The sequence below is a fragment of the Periplaneta americana genome, chromosome 11, assembly GCF_040183065.1.
Source record: "Periplaneta americana isolate PAMFEO1 chromosome 11, P.americana_PAMFEO1_priV1, whole genome shotgun sequence".
NCBI lineage: Eukaryota > Metazoa > Arthropoda > Insecta > Blattodea > Blattidae > Periplaneta > Periplaneta americana.
Genome location: NC_091127.1, coordinates 160,815,654 through 160,836,712, shown reverse-complemented (window position 1 = coordinate 160,836,712; position 21,059 = coordinate 160,815,654). Strand labels below are relative to the sequence as shown.

Below are 21,059 nucleotides of genomic sequence, written 5' to 3'. Positions count from 1 at the left end.
AGATCTCAGAAAGTATGTGTTGTAGGACCCATGTTTATTAGACATTTTTTTCTTGTTTTGATGCATAATATCACGTCCTAAAGTATTGGATACTTTTTTAACACTCTGTATACGGCCGGCATTATAAGATAAGACGTCATTTCAGTGCTTCCTTATTTACTTACTTATGACTTTTAAGGATCCCGGAGATTCATTGCCGCTCTTACATACGCCCGCCATCGGTCCCTGTCCTGTGCAAGATTAATCCAGTCTCTTTCAATGCTGCCCATATTAAATATTGAAGAGGGGACAAACTTAAAAGTATTATGAATCGAACCAACGCCCGAACGCAGCATAGGATCAGCAGACAAACACGCTACTGTCCGAGGTAAACTGGTAGGCTAATTATTGCTCCATACTTTCCCAGAGTTGGCTCCAGTATAACATGAGGAAGTGAGAGGAGAGAAAGAGGAAGCACTGTATATTATTATGACAGTACCATCAAATGGGATATTCTGTCACTGCCATCAAACTATCAAAATACAGACATGCTACACAGTTATTTGCATGATCGACGGACTGTAAATATTGACACGCACCGAAACAATGATATGCCAATCACACCGCGGACTGCGCCTGTTTATGCAGGAGATACCACCAGCCAATCAAAACAAAAAGCGGATAAAAGCAGAAACCAATCAATTGATTATATCTGTTCGTTTTCATAACGCCAGAACAGGAGATTGGATTAAACATGCAGTGAAGTGAATTACTGTTGAATTGTTGCTGTTATTTATGCCAGTCTAAATGCTTCATTGTTACTTAACAGTCTTACTAATAAACCGTGTACAGTTTTTATACGAAACTTATGCAGAGTTGAGGCAGAAAACGTTACTAATAAACCGTGAATAAGCTATGGACGTATAAACAGGCTGTAACTATACAATGGGAATTGCTTTGCAGTAGTTATATACACGAAACCCCTTGTTTAAGCGTTGTATATAGAGAAAAAATGGCCGCCCCTTTAACAGCTGTTCGTATCGACTGTCATTTTATGATGATGTTTACCTTGTAACCACAGAAGAACAAACCAAAGATCATATAATTATTAGAATAATATCACAGTCTACTATATACAGTCGCGAAGCTCAATATGTAGTAAAAATGCAAACATGGGTAGTTGCCCACCACTAGGATCGCTACTATCGCCTCATCATCGCAGATCTCTCTCCTAGCAGCCGACAAAATATGTTACACTTTCGTTGTCGTGTTCTTTTGGAAAAATCAACACCTTCCTTCCATTATTGAAATATTAAATGCATAAAGTTAATTTATTATTTTAATGAAGTATATTAAATTCCACCATAAACTCGAAGATACCTGCAAGAAATAAGTTAATATAATTTTTGTTTGTGCAAAACGAACTGAAATTTACTATAATAGCTTCACTCATTCAAGATTATAGCGATAATTAACTATGAAACCAATAAATATTAATTTGCATTTCTCTTTACAACAATAATAATGGAAATATGAATTAATGGAGTAACTTGTGTGTACCGGTACTTGTAGTGTAGGCTTACGTAGTTAACAAAGTGGGATGAGGTTAAGCAATAATAATCACACCGGAATTGGAAATAAAACGTGATCAATAAATTTTATTGTAACAGATTTTTTCTACGTCTCTAGTAAAGCAACAAATAAAAAACAACAAAATTAACAGCTATAATTAAAAACATATCCTTTCAAGAAAAAAGTAGGCCTAAGCAATAATAATCACACTAGAATTGAAAATAAAACGTGATCAATAAATTTCATTAAAACAAACTTAATTTTTCTACGTCTTTAGTAAAATAACACATAAAATAATAACAAAATTAATAGCTACAATTAAAAATATATCCTTTGAAAAAAAAAAGTAGACTTAACCTTTATTTCTCTGGAAATTTAGCAGCCTAAGTGACAGAATTTTAACCGGTATCTAATGTCCTTTCGGTTAGACTGAAACATTTCATTGTGAAATTTAAGGATATAATGTATTCTAACAGTCACAAAGAACTTCAAATTAACAGTTTTGTTTCTGCACAGCATTCTTGTGGAAATCCAGGAACCTTTCTGAATCTTTCGGAAATCGGAAAAAGGATAACTCTGGCCTCTTTCTCTTACTGTTGCTACAATATAGCACTACAAACGTCTCCTCCTTGTCCCATATTATTATTCCAATTATTATATTTTAGCCATTAACATTTTCATTATAACCAATACGAGCATTTCACAAGCATCAATGTGAAATACGCAACGAGCTAGCACTCGATGGAAATACGACACAGTCCAAAGTCGACCATGGACAGTCTATTGTTTCTAGTTGCTAACCGCTTGGAGCGCTTTATCACGAGATTTGCAAAAAAAAACACCTCAAGCTTCGCGACTGTATATAGTAGACTGTGGTAATACTGCTGTAGCTGTACTCTTTGACCAAAATGTAGTGTGGTAATCGATTAGAGCCAGTTGTACTATCGATATTTAACATGCCACACTAGAGCGCTCTATCGGATCCAGTAGAGAACCTCAGATATTTTATTACCTTTCGTAACGAAGTAATGACGAAACTATGACGTAGCTGTGTAACAGTTATACTGTTATACACGACATATGTAGTGATTATTAGTAAGGAATTTACACACGACGTATAAACAAGCTACTCATTGTATAAGTATAAGACAGTTAAACGTCTGTATATAGAGTTTTTATTAGTAAGACCGTAAATGGATAGCGCATAGGCTTTTCACATGGGAGACTCGTGTTTAAATCCTGACTAGTTAAATTGGAATTTGCGGCAGACAAAGATGTTAGCACACGTTTTCCAAGATACATCCGTTGTCTATCATCAATTCGCCATTGTTCAAAATTGAAGGGTGTTTAGCAAAAAGTCATTTGTCCAAAATCTGGTAATTTTAGCTAGAGCGGCCATCTGATGCTCTTCTGGGACAGACATGAACACGTGTATTCACTTCTTTGTAACACCGTCAATAGTACAGTGTCGAATAGCTTCTAAGAAATTCTGTTTTGTTAAAACGTCAGTAGCCCACAATATTTCTTGTAAGAATGTCAGTTGTCCAGGTTTCATTGATCTAGATAGTGTTGGCAGCACCAGAGTAGCAACTGCAGGCGCTAGTGTGTTTCTTTCATTTTGCATTCTGCAGTGTGAATGTGAACTTAAAAAAAAATGTCATTTGTCCAAAGGATTTTTCGCTCAAATTATCCAAATATTATGCGTTATGTGTAAACAATATAGGGCAAGGTGTTGTACCTTGGGTCATTTTTACATTTAATTTCTATTTTTACCATATTATGATTATTAGGTTGTCCAAATTATAAAATAAGATGAAGCTACTCTTTGAGATATCATTGGTAATTTTTATTTACGAATTTAATTACTTCGATAATTTTTATATTCAATTAAATGTATACAAGTATAATGGACCAAGGTACAACATGAGGTTGTACCTTGGGTCACCCCATTTTGTACTTTGGGTCACATTATAAATTTAGCTTACAAGAAAAGAAACAAGATACAAATTATGGATAAACATAAATATGAATGCAAAGTGTACATATTATCTAAAAATCACGAAACTTCTGGAATATAATACGAAACAAATTAAAGATACAATTCCTTTGCAACATGGTCATGCAATAATGCATTTTAAGCAGATAACAAACACAAAATCGACCTACTTAACATCATAACTACTGAAATCAACTGCGAATTGTAGTTGGGAAGTTTCTCTCTTAGATTAACCTTGTTGGTAGGGAGGTGGTAGCTTAATGACAAAGCCACATGTCGCCAGCTTTTTTCTCGATTTTCCAGTTCTCTGGAAGAGCCAAATTATTTTCATATCCATACTGATATGCAAGTTTCAGAACTTCATTTCTATTTAGACCGTAATGTAGCCTTGCTGCCTGTTTCAAATACTCTACTAATTCAATCTCTTGTGGCAAAGTAAACACTTTCTTCACATCATTGTTAGCTCTGTACACAAACTCATTTTCATTAGAATCCTGCATATTTTTTAAGTGCCTAGGCAACGTAGTTTTCGAAATATCATAATTTTTCGCAGCAGTTCGCACTTTAGTTCCATTTGTTAACACATCCTTTATAGCCATGCGAAGTGCTTCTACATCTACTTTTTCCCCCTTTTTTCCATTCTTGCTTCTTGGCATGGTTCTATAAAAATAAAAGTATGACGATATAATATTTCCAACATATTGAGCAATAAACTATATTAAATTAACTAATAATTTATAATGATTTGTACACTTCTGCTCATCATCAGTTCAATGTTGTACCTTGGATCGACCCAAGGTACAACGCTTCAAGTGGACCGAGGTACAACTACTGCTCATTGTGAACTGAACATCATGTTTCAAAAGTTAGGTTATTTTCTAACAATAACCTAATATACCATTCAAACAAGAAAGAAACAAAGATCTTACCTTACTATTGGAAATGTCTTGAATTATAACACAGCCCCGTAAAAAAAATAAAGAACACACTACAAACAAAATACTTTCTGAGATCAAAAACAAATTTCTTCACAAAGAAAGCAAACCACTGTATCTGAAGATCACCAAGCTTTGTGAGAGGACTCTTGTGTACAAATATGTAACTTGATTGTAATACTTCATTTTTCAAAACACAAATGGCAGAGAAATGATGAATGACCCAAGGTACAACTGACCCAAGGTACAACATCTTCCCCTACTGCAGATAATCCAATAACTAAGCTGTGTGCCCATACAAATTACCAACGGGAAATGCCAATAATTGTTTATGCTATGATATTTTATCAAGATTCCCACAAAATGTGATTTTCGACAACTGACGTTTTTGCTAAACATCCCTCAATTTTTTTCATCACCAGTTTCATGACAATGTGAAATAACTACCACAAAAAAGTCTTCCTCCACAGCCAATGTTAATGTTATGTTTTATTTAACGACGCTCGCAACTGCAGAGCTTATATCAGCGTCGCCGGTGTGCCGGAATTTTGTCCCGCAGGAGTTCCTTTACATGCCAGTAAATCTACTGACATGAGCCTGTCGCCATCGACCTGGCCCGGGATCGAACCCGCAACCTTGGGCATAGAAGGCCAGCGCTATACCAACTCGCCAACCAGGTCGACTCCACACCCAAAAGTAACAAATATAAATAAAACTCGAGAGGAAATTAAAGTCAGAATAATTATGGGAAATGCCTGTTATTATTCGGTTGAGAAGCTTTTATCATCGAATCTGCTCTCGTAAAAGCTCAAAGTTACAATTTATAAAACAGTTATATTACCGGTTGTTCTTTATGGTTGTGAAACTTGGACTCTAACTTCGAGAGAGGAACAGAGGTTAAGGGTGTTCTAGAATAAGGTGCTTAGGAAAATATTTGGAGCTAAGGGGATGAAGTTACAGGAGAATGGAGAAAGTTACACAACGCAGAACTGTACGCATTGCATTCTTCACCTAACGTAATATTAGGAACATTAAATCCAGACGTTTGAGATGGACAGATTATGTAGCACGTAGACTATTGGTGAATCTAGGAATGCATAATATAGAGATTAGTTGGAAGACCTGAGAGGAAAAGACCTTTTGGGAAGACGAAGATATAGACGTAAGGATAATATTAAAATGGATTTGAGGGAGGTGGAATATGATAGTAGAAACCGATGGCGGGCTTATGTAAGGACAGCAATGAACCTTCGGGTTCCTTAAAAGTAATATGTAAGTATTATTATTATTATTATTATTATTATTATTATTATTATTATTATTATTCACAAACTATTAAGGAGAACATAGAAATTTTACTTGACGCAATTAAAAAGAGATAGGTTTGGAAGTAAATTCAGAAAAAAGACAAATTATATGATTATGTCTCGTTACCAGAATATTGTAGTGCGAAATGGAAATATAAAAATTGGAAATTTATCCTTTGATGAGGTGGAAAAATTCAAATATCTTGGAGCAACAGTAACAATAATATAAATGATACTCGGGAGGAAATTAAACACAGAATAAATATGGGAAATGCCTGTTATTATTCGGTTGAGAAGCTTTTATCATCCAGTCTGCTGTAAAAAAATCTGAAAGTTAGAATTTATAAAACAGTTATATTACCGGTTGTTCTGTATGGTTGTGAAACTTGGACTCTCACTTTGAGAGAGGAACAGAAATTAATGGTGTTTGAGAATAAGGTTCTTAGAAAAATATTTGGGGCTACGAGGGATGAAGTTACAGAAGAATGGAGAAAGTTACACAACGCAGAACTGCATGCATTGTATTCTTCACCTTTCATAATTAGGAAGATTAAATCTAGACGTTTAAGATGGGCAGGGCATCTAGCACGTATTGACGAATCCAGAAATGCATATAGAGTGTTAATTGGGAGGTCGGAGGGAAAAAGACTTTTGGGGAGGCCGAGACATAGATGGGAGGATAATATTAAAATTGATTTGAGGGAGGTGGGATATGATTGTAGAGACTGCATTAATATTGTTCATGATAGGGACCGATGGCGGGCTTATGTGAGGGCGGCATTGAACCTACGTGTTCCTTAAAAGCCGTAAGTAGGTAAGTAAGTAAGCTTAAGTATTATTATCAACTGCACTTTCCGAAGCAGAGAATTGAAACATCTAGTATCTTTGAGCACAAATAATTCAATCTAAAAACATCGCAATTCTATCTATCGTAATCTGTAGACTTATCCTGTCGTGAAATTGATTTTCGTTTCAATTTTTATTATGGTTTGTATTGTCTCAGATGGATCGCTGGCGAATTGTTGACTTTGTGTCTCGTAAGTCTTAAGATCTGTCTATCATACGTCATATAAAAAGCTTGGTTGGCAAAGAGCAAAGACCCAACCTCTGTCACGCAGCAAGAAGATCCAAGCTGCACAGCGAACTGAAACTGTCACCAAGTCGCACAGTTATCAATATTGTATGGGATCTGATCTCTTTTTTCAGGCATTCTCCGCACTTTCTCAAGTCTTATGATTCTGCATTATTTTCCCACAAATACCGGAAGTGATAGAGACTGGGAAAGAGATTTTTTGTAACATTTACGATAGCTTTATGAAGTATCCTCGGTGGTTTAGTGATTAACATAGTTTCCAGTAACGATGCGAAGGTCGCGAATTCAAGCTACACCGAAGGGTATGAATTTTTAATGGTGATACAAATAAATGGCATAGCTTTCTCCGGGAAGAAATAATGCCAAAGGTTCCTTTCATAAAAATACAATAGAGGAAGAATTCTGTCACAGAATGAAAGAAGTTCAAAGAAAGTGTACGAGTTATTCCATCTCAAATGGACCGAAATATAGAGAAAATTGACCTTACAATTTCTAAACACAATAAAACTTTTTTTTTCTTTTTTTTTACGTAGAGTCGACCTGGTTGGCAAGTTGGTATAGCGCTGGCCTTCTGTGCCCAAGGTTGCGGGTTCGATCCAGGGCCAGGTCGATGGCATTTAAGTGTGCTTAAATGCGACAGGCTCATGTCAGTAGATTTACTGGCATGTAAAAGAACTCCTGCGGGACAAAATTCCGGCACATCCGGCGACGCTGATATAAGCTCTGCAGTTGCGAGCGTCGTTAAATAAAACATAACATTTTTTTTTTAACGTATAGATCTGTGATACAATGCTTTGTGCAAAGTTTGAGGCATCAGAACTTCATAGTGTTTCAATTAAAAGTATTTAAATTTAACGTATTTTCATAAAATTAGCAACTTTAAACTGTTGTAGCTCCGAAACCCTTTCACCCAATGATCAAAATCATGGTTTATTTTCATGCTGAGAAATTAAAGTTTATATTTAGACATAAACAGATTTCGTTACTTTTTATGGAAATGGAGAAATTTAGATTTTTCCTCATTAAGACGCCTTTGCTTAGGAAAAAATATTTTAAAAATATATAGTTAGATTCCGCATTGAAAGTACAAATAAACACATATCTTTTTACTGATGGTATGTTGATAAGAAAGTATTGAAAATATCAAATAAAGAAAATAAATAGTACGCGCGTGAAGTAACCAGCTGACTGTGAGACGGGACCTAGCCGAGACAAGCAAGGCCAGGAGACAAACACGTGATGTGTCGTCTAGCAGCGCATGGCTGTGCTAACTTTATCACAGGTTTTCATAAACACAGGAGTAAAATGACGCCCAACGCTCGCTTATCTTCAGCTCTCGGCCAGTGCGTGCGGTACTGCGCCGTTCAAGTCTAGGCGTGTGAAAATAATCTATTTAATACCCTCGAAACTTATTGCCGTACCAGTAAGCAAACAATGCCGAATCCCTCTTAATAATGCAAGGTTTTTTCTCAATATTTTTTTACATTTTTACAAATGAGTAAAAAGACTAAAAGTAAGTAAAATCAGATTATCTGTCTCTCTGTGTACAATAAAAATAAGGATTACTTCTTAACATAACCTACCAAATGTCAGCTTCAAAATAAGCTCTCGTTCAATGTTCTGCAGTAAATGGTTCCAGAGTTCTGAGCGCTGAAGGAGGCTTGATTTTATATCATCATCAGCTTCCTAACAAGTATTAGGCCAAGTGGCCTGTTACGGTCTCAAACTAGAATTTTCAGTCCATCTCTTCTTTGGACGGCCTAGAGATCTTTTGCCATATGGATGGTAATGAAACAGTGCTTTTGGAATTCTGCATCGATTCATTCGTTCGAGATGACCCTTCCACTGAAGTTGATATTTGCTGATGAACTGCATAATGGGTTCTATTTGAAGTTCTTGCATTGTGTCCTCATTTTTTTATGATCCCAGCGAGTATATCCAGCTGTTGCTCTCATGAACCTCATCTCACTTGCTGTTATTCTACTGACATCTTTATTCTTCACAGTCCACGCTTCGCTACCATAGTTTAATACTGGCTGTGCTAAGGTTTTATACAAGCCTATTCTTGTGTGTCTTTGTACTAGTGAAGGTTTCATGATTTTATTAATGATCCCCATTGTTTTATTATATTTACATATTTTTTCAGCAATATCTACTTCATCATAAGGTGATAGTGTATAGCCAAGATAAGTGAAGGTATTTACTCTTTCTATTATTTTATTATTCAAACAGATTTTGCTCAGTACAGGGAATTTCCCACAAAATGACATGATTTTCGATTTTTCAATATTAATTTCCATGTTATATTTTTCACTGACCATATTTAAATTGTGTACTGAATATTGTAAATCATCTTCAGTTGATGCCATGAGAACTAAATCATCAGCGAAAAGTAAAGCATCAAGCTGCAAATTGCGATTAATTGGAATAAATCCATGTCGTGTCTGTCGCCAATCTTGAATGATTCTATTTATATATAATAAACAGAAGTGGTGAAAGGCCACAGCCTTGTCGTACTCCACTATAAATGGGTCGCCACTGTGAAAGTTTATTGTTGCTTCGAATTGGTATGATGGTTGTTTTATATATGTTGTAAATATTTCGTAAAATCTGTTGAGATACTTGATCATCTGCCAAAATCTGAAGTAATTTATTCCTATTAACTTTATCAAAAGCCTTTTTTAAAATCAATGAATGTCATATGCGTTTCTAGATTAAATTCTCTATGTTTCTCAACCAGTAATTTCAATGCGAAATATTCATCACAACAGGACCTTCCTCGACGAAAACCATTTTGTTCCTCACTGATAATATTGTCGTATTGCTCACTGAGTTTGTTTTTCAAAATATTTGCATAAATTTTATATCCTGCGTTCAATAAACTTATTCCTCTATAATTGTCCGTAATTTTCAAATCTCCTCTCTTATGTATACGGATTACAATAGATTTAGTCCAGCTTTCTGGAAATCCTTGTCCCTCCCATATCAAATTTAAAAATCTCAAAAATCTTTGTAGAAATTTATGGCTAGCATATTTAAATAATTCACTATTTATTAAATCTTCTTCTGGAGATTTATTGTTTTTCAATTTAGCCAAGACTCTTTGTAGTTCATCCATAAATTTATAAAATAAAAAATACGCTAAATTTGTCGCTCAATAGTACGAAAACCGTTTGACTTTCTATAGTATATTTTTGAAAATGCACTCCCCTCAGCTCCTGTATAAATAGGGAAAAAATAGAGTATAAAAAATGCGAGGTTTTTTACTGATCGATTTCATATGAAATAGCCCGTACAGTGTACCAGTTTGTTCTCTTGTACGCAAAAAATTTGCACCTGCTGATATCGTGCTTGTCCATCGATCTATCGAAGGTTATAAATTTCTTCTCTTAAGTGCTAACATTTCATACCTTTACCTTAATTCCAAAACTTCGTAACTCATTGGGATGACAATTTTCATGTTTTGCGCGTTTTTTTAAATATATCCGCAGAGGGAAAAGTTAAGTGGTTTCGTAATAGCCCAATATTAGCTTTAGTATTATAAATTAACCTTCACTGCTTTGTGAGTAGAATGGATCTGTGGATATCTCTACATCCAACATCAGGCAGTAAGTGAAAATAGGCATCCAAGCGAGTTCCAAGGTAATGATATACAGCCATTCCGGGAATCTGGGAATTCAAATTCAAATTCAAATCATATGTTAGCCTATATATCATAATAAAATGTTCTCTTAAATGGACCGAAAGGAAATTTCTGCACATTTAAAGAACAAAACTAAAATTCTTCAAATCATATGTTAGCCTATATATCATAATAAAATTTTCTCTTAATTGGACCGAAAGGAAATTTCTGCACATTTAAAGAACAAAACTAAAATTCTTCAAATCATATGTTAGCCTATATATTATAATAAAATGTTCTCTTAAATGGACCGAAAGGAAATTTCTGCACATTTAAAGAACAAAAATAAAATTCTTCAAATCATATGTTAGCCTATATATTATAATAAAATGTTCTCTTAAATGGACCGAAAGGAAATTTCTGCACATTTAAAGAACAAAACTAAAATTCTTCAAATCATATGTTAGCCTATATATTATAATAAAATGTTCTCTTACATGGACCGAAAGGAAATTTCTGCACATTTAAAGAACAAAACTAAAATTCTTCAAATCATATGTTAGCCTATATATTATAATAAAATGTTCTCTTAAATGGACCGAAAGGAAATGTCTGCACATTTAAAGAACAAAACTAAAATTCTTTAAATCATATGTTAGCCTATATATCATAATTGAATGTTCTCTTAAATGGACAGAAAGGAAATTTCTGCACATTTAAAGGACAAAACTAAAATTCTTTCAATCATATGTTAGCCTATAAATCATAATAAAATGTTCTCTTAAATTGACCGAAAGGAAATTTCTGCACATTTAAAGAACAAAAATAAAATTCTTCAAATCATATGTTAGCCTATATATCATAATAAAATGTTCTCTTAAATGGACCGAAAGGAAATTTCTGCACATTTAAAGAACAAAAATAACATTCTTCAAATCATATGTTAGCCTATATATCATAATAAAATGTTCTCTTAAATTGACCGAAAGGAAATTTCTGCACATTTAAAGAACAAAAATAAAATTCTTCAAATCATATGTTAGCCTATATATCATAATAAAATGTTCTCTTAAATGGACCGAAAGGAAATTTCTGCACATTTAAAGAACAAAACTAAAATTCTTCAAATCGTATGTTAGCCTATATATCATAATAAAATGTTCTCTTAAATGGACCGAAAGGAAATTTCTGCACATTTAAAGAACAAAACTAAAATTCTTCAAATCATATGTTAGCCTATATATTATAATAAAATGTTCTCTTAAATGGACCGAAAGGAAATTTCTGCACATTTAAAGAACAAAACTAAAATTCTTCAAATCATATGTTAGCCTATATATCATAATAAAATGTTCTCTTAAATGGACCGAAAGGAAATTTCTGCACATTTAAAGAACAAAACTAAAATTCTTCAAATCATATGTTAGCCTATATATCATAATAAAATGTTCTCTTAAATGGACCGAAAGGAAATTTCTGCACATTTAAAGAACAAAACTAAAATTCTTCAAATCATATGTTAGCCTATATATTATAATAAAATGTTCTCTTAAATGGACCGAAAGGAAATTTCTGCACATTTAAAGAACAAAAATAAAATTCTTCAAATCATATGTTAGCCTATATAGCATAATTGAATGTTCTCTTAAATGGACCGAAAGGAAATTTCTGCACATTTAAAGAACAAAACTAAAATTCTTCAAATCGTATGTTAGCCTATATATCATAATAAAATGTTCTCTTAAATGGACCGAAAGGAAATTTCTGCACATTTAAAGAACAAAACTAAAATTCTTCAAATCATATGTTAGCCTATATATTATAATAAAATGTTCTCTTAAATGGACCGAAAGGAAATTTCTGCACATTTAAAGAACAAAACTAAAATTCTTCAAATCATATGTTAGCCTATATATCATAATAAAATGTTCTCTTAAATGGACCGAAAGGAAATTTCTGCACATTTAAAGAACAAAACTAAAATTCTTCAAATCATATGTTAGCCTATATATTATAATAAAATGTTCTCTTAAATGGACCGAAAGGAAATTTCTGCACATTTAAAGAACAAAAATAAAATTCTTCAAATCATATGTTAGCCTATATAGCATAATTGAATGTTCTCTTAAATGGACAGAAAGGAAATTTCTGCACATTTAAAGGACAAAACTAAAATTCTTTAAATCGTATGTTAGCCTATATAGCATAATAAAATGTTCTCTTAAATGGACCGAAAGGAAATTTCTGCACATTTAAAGAACAAAACTAAAATTCTTCAAACCATATGTTAGCCTATATATCATAATAAAATGTTCTCTTAAATGGACCGAAAGGAAATTTCTGCACATTTAAAGAACAAAACTAAAATTCTTCAAACCATATGTTAGCCTATATATCATAATAAAATGTTCTCTTAAATGGACCGAAAGGAAATTTCTGCACATTTAAAGAACAAAACTAAAATTCTTCAAATCATATGTTAGCCTATATATTATAATAAAATGTTCTCTTAAATGGACCGAAAGGAAATTTCTGCACATTTAAAGAACAAAACTAAAATTCTTCAAATCATATGTTAGCCTATATATTATAATAAAATGTTCTCTTAAATGGACCGAAAGGAAATTTCTGCACATTTAAAGAACAAAACTAAAATTCTTCAAACCATATGTTAGCCTATATATCATAATAAAATGTTCTCTTAAATGGACCGAAAGGAAATTTCTGCACATTTAAAGAACAAAACTAAAATTCTTCAAATCATATGTTAGCCTATATATTATAATAAAATGTTCTCTTAAATGGACCGAAAGGAAATTTCTGCACATTTAAAGAACAAAAATAAAATTCTTCAAATCATATGTTAGCCTATATAGCATAATTGAATGTTCTCTTAAATGGACAGAAAGGAAATTTCTGCACATTTAAAGGACAAAACTAAAATTCTTTAAATCGTATGTTAGCCTATATAGCATAATAAAATGTTCTCTTAAATGGACCGAAAGGAAATTTCTGCACATTTAAAGAACAAAACTAAAATTCTTTCAATCATATGTTAGGCTATATATCATAATAGAATGTTCTCTTAACCCCTCACCGCAATTTCTGCACATTTAAAGGACAGAACTAAAATTCTTTCTATCATATCTTAGTCTATATGTCATAATAGAATGTTCTCTTAACCCCTTACCGAAATTTCTGCACATTTAAAGGACAAAACTAAAATTCTTTCAATCATATGTTAGGCTATATATCATAATAGAATGTTCTCTTAACCCCTTACCGCAATTTCTGCACATTTAAAGGACAGAACTAAAATTCTTTCTATCATATCTTAGTCTATATGTCATAATAGAATGTTCTCTTAACCCCTTACCGAAATTTCTGCACATTTAAAGGTCAAAACTAAAATTCTTTCAATCATATGTTAGCCTATATATCATAATACAATGTTCCCTTAAAAGACCGAGCATATTGTGAATTAAATGAATGGCTTTCCCGACACACGCATAAAACAACTTTTATCTCGAAAAGGAAGCAAAAATGAGAAAAATTGTATTAAACTTTTTTGTTTTAAATATCTGAAAAAATACCCTCCTGATATTAATGATGTTACTTATAGATTTTATTAACATCCGAAGAGGAAAACAGCTTACAATTAACATATTTATTAATACACATCCTAATTTTATAGTAGTCAGCAATCGCCAGTGAGTGATGTATTCCTATCTTCGCGTAAAATTATTGTTACTGATCAGTTGTGTGCAGTAGCCAGACATAAGGAACCCAACAGGGGTCATCCTTCTGGCAATACCTATTCGTCCTGATGATGGAACCTGAATCGGAAATATTTAAGGTCCAGTACACAGGAGCTTCAAAATTATAATCCGTGCAGACCTCTACCGAACGGATCCTTAAACAAGAATAAATGGTTTCAAAGAATATGTAAGAGAGCAGCACTTACTTCTTAGAGCTCTGGTTATGTCAGCTAACTGTGCTGCTATCTCGCGGTGGTGACTGACAGCGTCTTGTGTTGGCCTCAGTATTCTTCGCAGTATTACGTCTCCGGACTGGGTTGCTGAAAAATGGCAACATGATCATTTGGAGAGATAGTTGAAGTAACAGTAGCAAAAACGAACAACTTGCGAATTCATTTAACAAAATATAGGGACATTATTTTATTTTTACTAATATTTCTAACATTAACCTGGCTATACCTTTGGATTAACGGTTGAGAACCGGTAACACCGTTTGCTACTCCCTTTCCACGACTGATGTTCGGTGATATTGCGTAAAATACAAACAAATCATTTTACTAGATATAGGAGCGAGAAAAGTAGTTCATCCATTTACGTAAACTAGGAAATATCACGATTTTGAGTTTGATAATTTTCATTAGGTTTTTGTTTAAACAAAATACAGTACTGTATTAACAATACTTAAGTGTTTTTGCTCACGAACTGAGCTATCCATTCGGACGTATTCATTATGCAGTGTATATTATACTGTCTACAGCACATTAGCGTACAATATAGAGAATGAAGTTAAATTTAAAAATAATCATAATATGGATATTTAAACACATTTTTGAAAAATGTGTGCCGTCCATTTCGATGCAGTCTCCAGTTCTTTTATGCATATTATCGCACTATAGACTATTGTACCTAATCCCAATTACCAGTTTCGTCCTTCGCACGAGTAACTCATGTTGAAATAATTCTGTACCTACTCTATAAAAGAGTACCTTACTGTACATACTGTAAATTCAATCTTCACTTCTGCCCGATCCGAAAAGATAAAATTACTCAGACATTTTATCTACTGTACGTCCAAGTGGTTTTGTCGCAGGGTGGTAGAAAATGGGAAAATCACGTGACAGTTAATTACTTAACGAAGCCCTTTCATATAAGTTATTTTAAACAGTTGTATAAATATTACGTAGACGTCCAATTCCTAACAGAAATTAATCTTTTCAGAAAAGAGCTGAAACAGCCCAGCCACTAACCTTTACAGACGGGAGAGCAGAAGCGGGTGGGGGAAACCAAGATTCGACGCAGGCAAATGAACTACAGTACCTGTGCGAAAATATGATTCAACATTGAAAGCTCTTTCGACACTGGAAAACGCGAACATGTTTCTGGAACATACTATACTCTCTGACTCAGTAATGTTTACGTACTATGACCGTAAGGCGAATTTGACTGCATACGCGGCCCTGGTTCTGTGTGATGGACGGTTGGAAGTTTACTAGTAGAGGGGGTGGGAGTGAAGTACATTCAAAAACTCAGGTACAATAAAAATTGAAGTAAAAATAAAATGATATCCCTGTACTTAAAAGCTGTATTTCCCTCAACCCAATATAAGCAAATGCTGGGTAACTTTCGGTGCTGGACTCCGGACTCATTTCACTTAAGATGCTAAATAACCTAAGATGCTGATAAAGCGTCATAAAATAACCTACTAAAAATTTAACGATGGGATTGGTAATAGCAAGATTTGGCGAGATGAGGCCGAGTGTCTGCCAAAGAATTACCTGACCTTCCTTAACAGTCTGGTAAAACTTCAGAAAATACCCAACCATGTAATCAGCCGAAGCGGGAATCGAACCTACGCCCAAGCGCAACCCCGAATCTGCAGGTAAATGTGCTATAGCCCCTACGCTGGTAGACTATTATATGTTGTATTCTAAGGCCGTGTCTTAAAGCTACATGTATAACTGAAGTGAAGTAGATTCTTGACTAAATAGTAGGATGTGACGTCAGAAGTTATATATATTGCACAGCAATCAAGTCTGTAGTAGCTAGTAAACGGAAAATGCATGCTTGAATATTGACTTGTAGGCCTATACTAAAGAAACATGGACACCTCTTTGGCAAATGGAGATCTAAAATCTGAAGATGTTTTAGAAATAAAATGTAAGTTCGGAATATGTATGCTAAGACTTTCCTGTGTTAAATTTCAACGTACCTCGTTTTCATGTTTCTACCTATTTATGGGTCATCTTCAGAACTGGTTATTGTTGGTCTTGGCGCCACTTGTTCTGTTCCCTGTGAGGGTGTGTTCCTGTGGTATAGTGTAGAGTCAAAGAGTGTGTGAGTTCTGTGTTGAGAATTTCGTTGGATTGTGTTTTCGTGTGTCTGTATATTTCATATTGTTCTAGTGTGTTTAGTTTCTGGCTTTTTGGTTGGATGTGCAGTATTTCCAAGTCTATGTTGATGTCTCTGTGGGTGTGGTTAGCATTAGTGATGTGTTCTGCATATGTGGAGGTGTTTTGTAATTTTGTTATGGCTGTGATGTGTTCTTTGTAACGTGTTTGAAATGATCTGCCTGTCTGTCCTATGTAGAAGTTGTTGCAGGTGTTACATTTGAGTTTGTATACGCCTGTGTGGTTGTATTTGTTTGTTTGTGTTGTTTGTGTGTTGAGATGTTTTTGTAGTGTTGATCCCAGGTAGTGACAGGATTTTTTCTCGTTGCCAAACTTTCAGAACGGCCCCGAGGTTCACTCAGCCTCCTATAAAATTGAGTACCGGGTCTTTCCCGGGGGTAAAAGGCGGTCAGAGCGTGGTGCCGACCACACCATCTCATTCTAGTGCCGAGGTCATGGAAAGCATGGGGCTCTACCCCCATGCCCCCCAAGTGCCTTCATGGCATGTTACGGGGACACCTTTACCTTTTACCTTTTACAAAACACCTCCACATATGCAGAACACATCACAAATGCTAACCACACCCACAAAGACATCAACACAGACATGGAAATACTACACATCCAACCAAAAAGCCAGAAACTAAACACACTGGAGTTCACACCTGTGGAGTAACGGTTACCACGTCTAGCCGCGAAACCAGGTGGCCCGGGTTCGATTCCCGGTCGGGACAAGTCATCTGGTTGAGGTTTTTTCCGGGGTTTTCCCTCAACCCAATATGAGCAAATGCTGGGTAACTTTCGGGGTTGGACCCCGGAATCATTTCACCGGCATTATCACCATCTCATTCAGACGCTAAATAACCTAAGCTGTTGATAAAGCGTCGTAAAATAACCTACTAAAATAAAAAAAAACACTGGAACAATATGAAATATACAGACACACAAAAACACACCCCAACGAAATTCTCAACACACAACTCAACTTCAAAACACACATACTCTTTGACTCTACACTATACCACAGGAACACACCCTCACAGGAAACAGAAAAAGTGGCGCCAAGACCAACAACGACCAGTTCTGAAGATGACCCATAAATAGGTCGAAATATGTAAACAAGGTACGTTGAAATTTAACACAGGAAAGTCTTACATACGTATTCCGAAGTGATACGTTAAAAGTTGTGTAATCAAGATGTAGAAAATGTAAGTCCAATGTACAGAATGATTTATATAGAACTAAAATATTTCTTTCTTTCTTTATTTCAAAATGAATGATGCTAACCACAATTTGTTGTACCTCAAATGTAGAGTATCTTTGGGAGATTACTACCTCCATAGCAAATCTTGAATATTCTTTATTTATTCGGCTGGAAATTTACTTAATGACCAGTTTTTAACGTCAAACTAAGCAGGAGTTTTGATTCCCTGTCACGAGATGCGCATATGTTTATTCTTTATTCTGTATTGTCATCAAAATTATTATTCTTTTAGAGCTCCAGTTGTTTTCTATTTGTTCACCAGTCCCAGTATTGTGTTTCTTTTGGGAGGATTGCGAACACCAAATTTTCTCTGGTATGCCCTTTGAGTAGCTGTAATTGAATTCCTAATCCAGTATTGCTTCACAAGGAAGAGCCGTTCATTTAATGTGTACTGCATTTTCAGTGACTGAAACAAAATGTCGAAAACAACTGCCAACAATAGGGAATAAAGAATAAACATCTGCGCATCTCGTGACAGGGAATCAAAACTCCTGCTTTAGAAATCTAATAAATTGGTACACGCGGAAGCGTAGTGCTACAAAACCGAAGATGTCGGGTTTGTTTCCCGATGGGGTCGTGGGTTATTTCAATTGACCTAATCCTTCGGCTGCACCACAACCGTGACTCAACAGAAATCATAGGGCTACTAGGAAGTTTTCCTTGAACAAGGCGGCAAATATGCAGGACTGAGACCCTACTGCTACTAATGCCGATTGTCTGCAATTGTCGCATTTCGCTATCTTGTGGATCTCCATGGCCTGTGACAGGGGTAACTTTTCTTATAAGTGTATCGCAGTAACTTTAACTTCGAAATTACTAATGGCTTGTGCAGCAAATGCTGCAAACTAAGTTCATTAGATGTTCAAATAAAAATTTGTCAGATTTATTTTCAATGAAGAATACGAGACATTTTGAAAGATATTTGCTTCCATAATAATGAAACATACTCCCTCTGAATGGTTTTTCTTATGCCAAATACTTTTTCTTGAACTTATCCACCTTCAATTTTTGAGTTTCAACGCGAAAAAGCAAGTAACAATGTCAGGATGATCAGTGGGTTTTTCATGTGGGAGTAAAGCAATAGGTATTTATGGTCATTGTGGATTGTAGGTGAAAGTTAAAAAAGTCAGGTTTGCTATGCTTTCGAACAATAGACACAGCATCTTGGTATAGCTGCTAATGTCGAGCTTGAAATGTAGAGGGTAAAATCATTTTATCCTGCTAAGAGATCTTGCTGAAATGATTGGGAGACTGCAAAATTTTCCAGGCCTCTTATTTTATCAGTAAGTAATACTTTTTGGTCTTTCCTTAGGAACTGTAATTTTTGCGCTCTCTCGAGCCAATATTGAAGAGAATGACGCATATAAATATCTACACCACACCGCGATTAAGAATATGAAAAATACCCAACCCCACTTGATTAATAACTGTAAAAATATTTCCTTTTTAATAATATTATTATCTTACGTAAGTTTTGTAGTTTTATATATACTACGTAGCCGCCACTCAGTAAATTATAGAAATGAAGATCTAATTTAAGATATTCTCTACATCTACGTAAAAACGTTTCACTTTCATATGTTAAATAATAGCATTAATATGTATAATTAATAAAAATAGCCACATTATGGCATTAACTACAATAATATTTCATTTTTAATGCTAATAATGTCATCAAACTACCTCAAGTTTGTAGATTTTAATATCCAATACACAGCTGTACTCAGAAAATTACACACCGCAGAATCAGATATGTAAATTATTTTAGTAAGCCTTGAAGTTTTTAATAAGCAATTGAATTTTAGCTCTAAATTTGTCAGCAATCCTGCAGGTCATGGCCTTCGTGTAATAGCCTATTGTTTATTGTAGGGTGTTTTTTTAATTCTGAAATGCAATTAGTTCTCAATACTGACGAAAGATGGATTTTGGAAAATAGGAAAATTATGTAGGAAAACTAACGCTTCACTGAAAGTTACTATTTTCTGAAAATCCTTGGATGCCAAGCTTCAAAATGACGGGTCATTCATTAAAATCCGTTCAGCCGTTTTCCCGTAATTTCCATTACCAGTTCAAATCTATACTAATAATAAATCTGTAGCCGAAATGTTTCTGGTAATTTTCGATTTTCCAAAAATAATTGGTCCTAACATATATAATTAACCACCCTGAAACCGAAAATCGCTTTTTTGAAATTTTTGTTTGTATATCTGTCTGTCTGTCTGTCTGTCTGTATGTTTGTTACCTTTTCACGCGATAAGGGATGAACGGATTTGGATGAAAATTGGAATATGAATTATGTTCGTTGTGACTTAGATTTTAGGCTATATGGCATTCAAAATACATTATTTAAAAGGGGGGTTATAAGGGGTCCTGAATTAAATAAATCAAAATATCTCGCTTATTATTGATTTTTGTGAAAAATGTTACATAACAAAAGTTTCTTTAAAAATTATTTTCGATAAAGTTTATTCCTTGAAAAATTTTGATAGGACTGATATTTAATGAGATAAATGAGTTTTAAAATTAAAATAACGCCATCTAAGACGGTGCAATGAATTAAGAATAAATGACTTCGTCTATAAGGGGCCTTGGACAACAGCAATCGAAAGCTTGAAAGATAGCCTACAGAGAATGTTTCTGTGTTTGTATAAAGTAATATCGGAAGCTAAATTAACCGATTTTTATAATTAATTATTATTTCACCATTGGAAAGTGTAGTTTCTCTAGATGGACATAATGCTATAATGTTATTATAGTAACTTCTGATATAATATAATATAACATAATATAATATAATATAATATAATATTATATAATATAATTTAAATTATTTGAAGGGTTCAGAACCATAGTGGGCCAAACGCCATTTACTGAATACGTAAAAAACAAGGGTTAAAATTAAGTTATTACCATAATTCAATGGAAACCTATAACAAGTAAAATAAGGTATACAAATTAAATCTAAATGATGTCAATGTTCATTAAACTATGGTTGCATGTAATAACAATTAAGAAACATGTTAAAGGAATTGTCATTGCACCAAATGACTCTCTCTGGACCAAAATGATCGCATTTTAATTATTTGGATGCAATTTAAATTAAGTAACATATGAAACGATTTATCCTTCTATCAAACACGAATGTT

General features: G+C 34.1%; 1 protein-coding gene across 1 annotated transcript in view; it reads right to left on the bottom strand.

Moving 5' to 3' along the window:
- The window catches only part of LOC138709516 (uncharacterized), an 82,520-nt gene that overhangs the window by 4,652 nt on the left and 56,809 nt on the right, over positions 1-21,059 (bottom strand). Inside the window, exon 3 of the mRNA XM_069840337.1 lies at positions 14,469-14,582. Coding sequence (XP_069696438.1) covers positions 14,469-14,582 — 114 coding nt within the window. The remainder of the gene's footprint in view (positions 1-14,468; positions 14,583-21,059) is intronic.